Source organism: Littorina saxatilis, linkage group LG13 (assembly GCF_037325665.1).
Source record: "Littorina saxatilis isolate snail1 linkage group LG13, US_GU_Lsax_2.0, whole genome shotgun sequence".
Classification (NCBI taxonomy): Eukaryota; Metazoa; Mollusca; class Gastropoda; order Littorinimorpha; family Littorinidae; genus Littorina; species Littorina saxatilis.
Window position 1 is genome coordinate 16,493,081 of NC_090257.1, and position 9,048 is coordinate 16,502,128.

Genomic DNA, 9,048 nt, shown 5'->3' on the forward strand with positions numbered 1-9,048 from the left:
GCTGACAGCCAAGCTTCACAGAGAGACGTTAGAGCTGTGTGGCAAGAATGCTTGAACCGAAAACCGGATTGAAACTGATGGAACACATTTTGTTCTTCCATGTAAGCAAAAAGATGCTTGAGCACATGCCTTTCTAATGGTTTTGACAAAACAGGCAGCAAAGAAATGGGTCTAAAATTACTTGGGTCTGAGAGAGAGAGAGAGAGAGAGAGAGAGAGAGAGAGAGAGAGAGAGAGAGAGAGAAAGAGAGAGAGAGAGAGAGAGAGAATGTAAGAGAGAGATAGAGACAGAGAGAGATTGAGATAGAGGCGGAGGGAGAGAGAGTGACAGACAGACAGACAGACAAACAAACAAAAGTGTTATAATTCTATGTTTTAACTCACCACCGATAGAGCACTAGAACTGTGATCCGCGGATCACGCGTTCGAATCCCAGCCGAGTCTGAGACGCACGGGTCTATTTTATCTGCATGAAATATGAAATATTTGATATTTTACTTCAGGGCAGCAAACCAACGCCCACCCTAAACAACCACGCCCTCACAACGCAAGCCACCAACGGAGGAGCTGAGGGTGGAGCGCACGCCAACAACAGCAACTCGTGGGTCAAGAAAAGCAACAAGAAGTCCAGCAGAAAGGGATCCAGCCCCCAGGCCAAGGTGACCAAGCTGCTGTTCGCAGTGTCCTGCACGTTCCTCGTGCTGTCGCTCCCCTCGCACATCGTCCGTCTGCGTGTGATGATGCTCGTCATGGCTGAACAGAGCTCCATGACGCCCAGCCTCGACCAGATGATGCAGGTGAGTCATTCTGCTATGCTGCACGTGTAAGGTGTTATTGCATCCTGGCACTCTTAAAGTGCTTTGCGCGCGCTGGACTTGAAAGATTGCTTAATTGTTCACTGATAGATGAGACATTGGTGGAGCAAAATTAGACACATGACGTCTAGCCTCGACAAGATGATGCAGGCGGGTCATTCTGTTCTGTTGCACGTGTGAGGTTAAATATTTTGAGATGTCTTTGCATTCCGACATTCTGAAAGTGCTTTGCGCGCGCTAGCTGCACTTGACAATGTTCACTGATAGAGGAGAAATTGGTGGAGCAAAATTAGACACATGTATGACACCTAGTCGACAAGAAGATGCAGGCTGGTCATTCTGCTTAGTCATTCTTTTTATATTTAGTCAAGTTTTGACTAAATATTTTAACATCGAGGGGGAATCGAAACGAGGGTCGTGGTGTATGTGCGTGCGTGCGTGCGTGTGTGTGTGTGTGTGTGTGTGTGTGTGTGTGTGTGTGTAGAGCGATTCAGACTAAACTACTGGACCGATCTTTATGAAATTTGACATGAGAGTTCCTGGGTATGAAATCCCCGAACGTTTTTTTCATTTTTTTGATAAATGTCTTTGATGACGTCATATCCGGCTTTTCGTGAAAGTTGAGGCGGCACTGTCACGCCCTCATTTTTCAACCAAATTGGTTGAAATTTTGGTCAAGTAATCTTCGACGAAGCCCGGACTTCGGTATTGCATTTCAGCTTGGTGGCTTAAAAATTAATTTATGACTTTGGTCATTAAAAATCGGAAAATTGTAAAAAAAAATAAAAATTTATAAAACGATCCAAATTTACGTTTATCCTATTCTCCATCATTTGCTGATTCCAAAAACATATAAATATGTTATATTCGGATTAAAAACAAGCTCTGAAAATTAAATATATAAAAATTATTATCAAAATTAAATTGTCCAAATCAATTTAAAAACACTTTCATCTTATTCCTTGTCGGTTCCTGATTCCAAAAACATATAGATATGATATGTTTGGATTAAAAACACGCTCAGAAAGTTAAAACAAAGAGAGGTACAGAAAAGCGTGCTATCCTTCTTAGCGCAACTACTACCCCGCTCTTCTTGTCAATTTCACTGCCTTTGCCATGAGCGGTGGCCTGACGATGCTACGAGTAAAATGGCATTGCGTTCAGTTTCATTCTGTGAGTTCGACAGCTACTTGACTAAATATTGTATTTTCGCCTTACGCGACTTGTTGAGACTTTTCATTCATCACAAGCTTATCTTTATATTTAGTCAAGTTTTGACTAAATATTTTAACATCGAGGGGGAATCGAAACGAGGGTCGTGATGTATGTGCGTGCGTGTGTGCGTGCGTGCGTGTGTGTGTGTGTGTGTGTGTGTAGAGCGATTCAGACTAAACTACTGGACCGATCTTTATGAAATTTGACATGAGAGTTCCTGGGTATGAAATCCCCGAACGTTTTTTTCATTTTTTTGATAAATGTCTTTGATGACGTCATATCCGGCTTTTCGTGAAAGTTGAGGCGGCACTGTCACGCCCTCATTTTTCAACCAAATTGGTTGAAATTTTGGTCAAGTAATCTTCGACGAAGCCCGGGGTTCGGTATTGCATTTCAGCTTGGTGGCTTAAAAATTAATTAATGACTTTGGTCATTAAAAATCGGAAAATTGTAAAAAAAAATAAAAATTTCTAAAACGATCCAAATTTACGTTTATCTTATTCTCCATCATTTGCTGATTCCAAAAACATATAAATATGTTATATTCGGATTAAAAACAAGCTCTGAAAATTAAATATATAAAATTTATTATCAAAATTAAATTGTCGAAATCAATTTAAAAACACTTTCATCTTATTCCTTGTCGGTTCCTGATTCCAAAAACATATAGATATGATATGTTTGGATTAAAAACACGCTCAGAAAGTTAAAACAAAGAGAGGTACAGAAAAGCGTGCTATCCTTCTTAGCGCAACTACTACCCCGCTCTTCTTGTCAATTTCACTGCCTTTGCCATGAGCGGTGGACTGACGATGCTACGAGTATACGGTCTTGCTGAAAAATGACAGCTACTTGACTAAATATTGTATTTTCGCCTTACGCGACTTGTTTTATATTTAGTCAAGTTTTGACTAAATATTTTAACATCGAGGGGGAATCGAAACGAGGGTCGTGGTGTATGTGCGTGTGTGTGTGTGTCTGTGTGTGTGTGTGTGTGTGTGTGTGTGTGTAGAGCGATTCAGACTAAACTACTGGACCGATCTTTATGAAATTTGACATGAGAGTTCCTGGGTATGAAATCCCCGAACGTTTTTTTCATTTTTTTGATAAATGTCTTTGATGACGTCATATCCGGCTTTTCGTGAAAGTTGAGGCGGCACTGTCACGCCCTCATTTTTCAACCAAATTGGTTGAAATTTTGGTCAAGTAATCTTCGACGAAGCCCGGACTTCGGTATTGCATTTCAGCTTGGTGGCTTAAAAATTAATTAATGACTTTGGTCATTAAAAATCGGAAAATTGTAAAAAAAAATAAAAATTTATAAAACGATCCAAATTTACGTTTATCTTATTCTCCATCATTTGCTGATTCCAAAAACATATAAATATGTTATAGTCGGATTAAAAACAAGCTCTAAAAATTAAATATATAAAAATTATTATCAAAATTAAATTGTCGAAATCAATTTAAAAATACTTTCATCTTATTCCTTGTCGGTTCCTGATTCCAAAAACATATAGATATGATATGTTTGGATTAAAAACACGCTCAGAAAGTTAAAACAAAGAGAGGTACAGAAACGCGTGCTATCCTTCTTAGCGCAACTACTACCCCGCTCTTCTTGTCAATTTCACTGCCTTTGCCATGAGCGGTGGACTGACGATGCTACGAGTATAGGTCTTGCTGAAAAATGGCATTGCGTTCAGTTTCATTCTGTGAGTTTGACAGCTACTTGACTAAATATTGTATTTTCGCCTTACGCGACTTGTTTCTTTTTTTCTCGGGTTTTTATCTCTCTCTGGTTTTTTTCTGTGTTTTTTGTGTGTGTTTATTTACAAATAATGATAACTGCCTCAAAAGAGGGATGTGAGTTTGTTTGTTAAGTAATGTCAGAACTTACCTTTCACTGTGTTTTCTGTCTTCAGGTCGTATTTCAGATTCTGTACTACCTGAGTTTTGCCGTCAACCTGATGGTCTACCTTTCCTGCGGAGAGAGCTTCCGGAACGTTTTCATCGAAACTTACGTCAGTTGCATTCTGGGAAAAGGAATGGGGCGCAGGCGCAGTGAGATATCTCACACGACATACACCGCGGTCAAAATGGAAACCACACCAGAAAATCCGGAAAAGAAAGAAGAAGAAACCTCTCTTATCAACTGAGGTACAAGGAAAATCCGGAAGAGAAAGAAGAAGAAACCTCTCTTATCAACTGAGGTACAAGGAAAATCCGGAAGAGAAAGAATAAGAAACCTCTCTTATCAACTAAGGCCAAACAAAAATATATGTTGGTTTAAGGTAACGTGATAAATAAAACCATACGGTCGGTAGGTCGGCTTTTTTTTTTCTTTTCTTTTTTTAAATTTAGTCAATTTTAAAGGAGGTTACTTCCCTTAGTCTCGCTATGGTTTGCAAAATGTGCCAAAAGTTGTGTTTTTTTTTAGAAATGCAAAAAACAGTTTTAGGGTCGGCGGGAAAACATAGGGTCGGTCGGGTTACCCTAAACCAACATATATATTTTTGTTTGGCCTAAATAAAAAAGGAAGAGGCCGGCAGGCGTATACGAAAGAAAGCCCAGAAAGTAAAGTAGAAACCTCTCTATTGAACTGAGAGAAAAGGAACATGATTATGCGGTGACTTCAAGGAAATCGAGGAAAAGCAACGCATAATCGTGACTTCTTCTTTCTCGCTAATCAAAATCTGAAAATATCTCAAAAGGTTATCACGTTTCTTGTGACTTCAACAAAAACGGAAGTAATTATTAACGGGCGTAGTGCTAGTGAAATATATCAGACGCTTCCTACACCGCAGTCATATTGCAGGTTAGGCAAGAAAACCCCGACACGAGAGAAGAAGAAACCTCTCTCATCAACTGAGTGAAAAGGAAAGGATAACGCATGAACCTAATGACTTTAAGAAAAACGGAAGCAAACATTGTTGAGCGCAGGCGCATATCTAGTGAGGTATCTAACACTTTTTACACTGTTATCAAAGTGGAAAAAACTCATACAAAAAAGAAAAACTCTCTAATCAGCTGAGTCAACAGGAAAGAATTATGTACGTATAAATGAACACACCAAAGAAAGTCACGAAGAGAAAGAAAGAAAAACCTCTCTAATAAACTGTGTAAAAAAAACAAAAAAAAGAGTGCAGATGTACACGAAAGAAAACCCCGAAAGAAAAGCAAGCCCAGAAAAAGAAAGGAAAGGAAACACTCTAATCAACTGAGTGAATAGGAAAAAAAGACATATGCGTATATATTAACACTGCACAGAAGATCCCGAAAAGAAAGGATGAAAAACCTATCCAATCAGTTGTGTAAAAATAAAAGTACAGTGATGAAAACACCAAAGAGAAAGAAAACACCCACTCTTATCAACTCAGTGAGAAAAGGAAAGAGGGAGGCAGGCGTATACGGAAAAAAAGGGAAAAAAGAAAGAAGAAAACTCTCTGATGAACTGAGTGAAAAAGAACATAATTATGCGGTGACTTCAAGAAAATGGAGAAAAAGCAACACCCATTTCTAACCTCTTCCTTTTCTCGCCAATGATAATCCGGAAATATTTCAAAGCTGTGCTTTTTTGCACTGATGAATATCAGGAAACATTTGATAGCTCTACTTTTGGCACTGATTAAAAGAAAGAACGTTTTATAGCCTTTTATTTTGCACTGAAGGAAAGAAAGAAACATTCCATAGCTGTGCTTCTGTCAATGACGAAAAGCAAGAAACAATGACATCTCATTAGGAAAGGAAAACATTTCTAAACTCTGCTTTTGTCACTGTCATGTGGGACATAAATTTCAGCTGTCCTTTTCCCAGAGATCACAGAAGGAACAATTTCTCATCAGCTTTGCTTGTCTCATCGATGCGAGGTTGGAAATAATCTCGATGGCGATTTTCTCAGTAATGGATCGTTGGAAACAATTCTACGGGAAGGCAGAAGAAGAAGAAAACAAAACTTGACTAAATGTAATGAAACAGTCGTAATGTATGTTCAACTTGGTTTATCCTTTGATAACTGTTATGAGAATATGTCAACTGTGAGTATTCATACCGTGAGTTGACTGCTTTCCTGCAGCCAGGTTTCCAACAAAAATCGCTCAAAAGTTGGTTGAAAATTGGTCGTAAATCGGCCGTGTGAACTGCACAGAAGAACAAAAAAAACTTGAAGAATCGCATGCGTTACAGTTGCTAAAGGCACAGTCTTCCCAGAGAAAATAGCTGTGCTCACCATCTCTGGCCAGGGTTTTAGCTGGAATAAGATCATCCCTCCACTTTTGTTTGTTTGTTTGTTTGTTTGCTTAACGCCCAGTCCACCACGAAGGGTGATATCAGGGCGGTGCTGCTTTGACATTTAACGTGCGCCACACACAATACAGAAGTCGCAGCACAGGCTTCATGTCTCACCCAGTCACATTATTCTGACACCGGACCAACCAGTCCTAGCACTAACCCCATAATGCCAGACGCCAGGCGGAGCAGCCACTAGATTGCCAATTTTAAAGTCTCAGGTATGACCCGGCCGGGGTTCGAACCCACGACCTCCCGATCACGGGGCGGACGCCTTACCACTAGGCCAACCTTACCACTAGGCCAACCTTACCACTAGGCCAACCTTACCACTAGGCCAACCTTACCACTAGGCCAACCTTACCACTAGGCCAACCTTACCACTAGGCCAACCTTACCACTAGGCCAACCTTACCACTAGGCCAACCTTACCACTAGGCCAACCTTACCACTAGGCCAACCTTACCACTAGGCCAACCCTACCACTAGGCCAACCTTACCACTAGGCCAACCTTCCCACTAGGCCAACCTTACCACTAGGCCAACCTTACCACTAGGCCAACCTTACCACTAGGCCAACCTTACCACTAGGCCAACCTTACCACTAGGCCAACCGTGTTGCGGTCCTCCACTTTGACACATACATCCTGACTACTTCCTGTGTAGAGCAAGACGGCTTTGAAGAATCAATTTCACAGATTGCAAGTTTTGTCCGTTAAGAAATAAATTCATTTTATTCCACTCCACACAAAGAGCACCCAGGATGTTGATCTTCGGTGTGGGTCAAAGTGGAGGGATCAAAGTGGAGGGGTCAAAGTGGAGGGGTGGTCTGATAACTGATCACTTTTCTTCACGTTGTATTTCGTTATCAAGAATCAAGATCCCCGTTACCTGCACAAAAAAAGGTATGTATAGGAAGACGAATGTATGTGTGAGATAAGTTGATGCATGCCAGCATGCCAAACTGGCAAGTGAAAATGATTCTCCTTGGAGAATACAATAGTGGATCTCAGCGGCAGTTACCTGTTTTCTTTGAGAAGGTCTCTGCAAAACCGTGTGTTTCGCGGCCCAAACGAATTAGAATCCAGATCTAAAAGGGGTAACCAAAACTCAATAATGACTTATGAGACAGCTCCTTTGTGAAAGCCTGGCGAGATCTGAGGTGGTGAGTTAGGATCGTTTACCCGGGAAGAACCGTGCCTTTAAACACGATGACTAAAACGAGCAGTGACTTAATTCTCACCGATTCCCCCGCGTTTTGACTTTTCTTATTGCGGGTGAATATTCTAACTATTCGAAGCACATGTTGGTTTTGTTTATCATGACGGCATGCGCTCTTGGTCTTACAGACCTTGTTTTCGGTGTTTTTGTGTACGTGTCTTTTCCCCGCAGTAATGTTGCAGTTTAGACAGGGTTGTGATGTAGCGGAACTTTCCGCTACAAAATGTAGCGCCGCTACAAAAAAAAGTAGCGAATAGCGGTAAACTACTTTTTTTTTTCGAAAGTTGTAAAAAGTAGCGAAATAGTAGCGGCGCTACTTATTTTTTTGTAGCGAATAGCGATTTTGCGCTACAAATTCCGCTACATGTGTAATCTTTTAGGGACATTTGTGTTGATCGCGTGGTCACAGATTTATGAGCTGCTAACGAGTGTTTTCGGCGAATACTCACCGGAAGTTACACCGGAAGTTACATTGTTTTGAATCGCGATAGGCCTACTCAATGATCGATCGATCATTCACACTCAGTTCACACTTCATTCTCAAGAGCAAACGATGGCAGCCGGACGTGTATTACCGAGTTTTTTGGATAATTTTTGTTCAGCCATCACTGCACTCTCTTCACACCAACACCAAGATGAAGAGCCTTTTCCTGCGGAGTAACACAACTCTGCCCAGCTCTGCTGCGGTTGAACGGCTGTTCAGCGCCGCAGGACTGATCCTGACCCCTAACAGGGGAAGAGTAACAGACAGTAATTTTGAGGCCAAAGTCCTCATCAAATACAATGGCGGAAAGGTGTGAAAGGTGTGAAAGATGTGATAAACAATCTGCTCTGCGTGATCGTTTTAACTTTTGTTTTTTTAGTGAAGATTTTTGTAAATAAAATGTATTCTGACTTTGATTTCTTGTTCTGTGTTTACTGCTTGTGTGGAGTTAAAAGTAGCGGAAAAAGTAGCGGCTACTTTTTGAAAAGTAGCGGAAAAGTAGCGGCTACTTTGTGTAAAAAAGTAGCGGAAATGTAGCGGCTACAAATTTTTACTAAAGTAGCGGAGAAGTAGCGGCTACTTTTTAAAAAGTAGCGATCACAACCCTGAGTTTAGATACTACGTGCAAGTTTGTACTTTTTGTTTGTATTGTTTTCTGTACATGATAATCTGTATTAGATTTAGATGTATATTTGTATATATAGACTTTGATATTGAATGTTATTTTGTGTTAGATTTGGTGATATTTGTGTACATAAAGACTTCTGATTTTTAAATTGATAACTGTCAACAATACTCACCGCGTGACTTATATAGAAGTGATATTTACAATAGGGATCCACGTTATCGAATCATTGTATAATCCAAGTTATTAAATCATTAATAGGATCCACGTTTTCGAATCACTAGGCCTACATAGGAACAACGTCAATCTTTCAAGATTTAGGAATACATTATGAAGTTTCTTTGTACTATATGTACTGTACAGGATATTTTCCCTTGTAAATTATGTGTAAATTCTTTCTTA

The 9,048-nt window shown here is 40.2% G+C and overlaps 1 protein-coding gene across 1 annotated transcript in view; it reads left to right on the top strand.

The window, feature by feature from the left end:
* The window catches only part of LOC138946119 (neuromedin U receptor homolog nmur-2-like), a 54,237-nt gene extending 45,800 nt beyond the window's left edge, over window positions 1-8,437 (top strand). Inside the window, exons 4-5 of the mRNA XM_070317623.1 lie at window positions 503-796; window positions 3,955-8,437. Coding sequence (XP_070173724.1) covers window positions 503-796; window positions 3,955-4,188 — 528 coding nt within the window. The 3' untranslated portion in view covers window positions 4,189-8,437. The remainder of the gene's footprint in view (window positions 1-502; window positions 797-3,954) is intronic.
* Window positions 8,438-9,048: the final 611 nt, after the last annotated feature.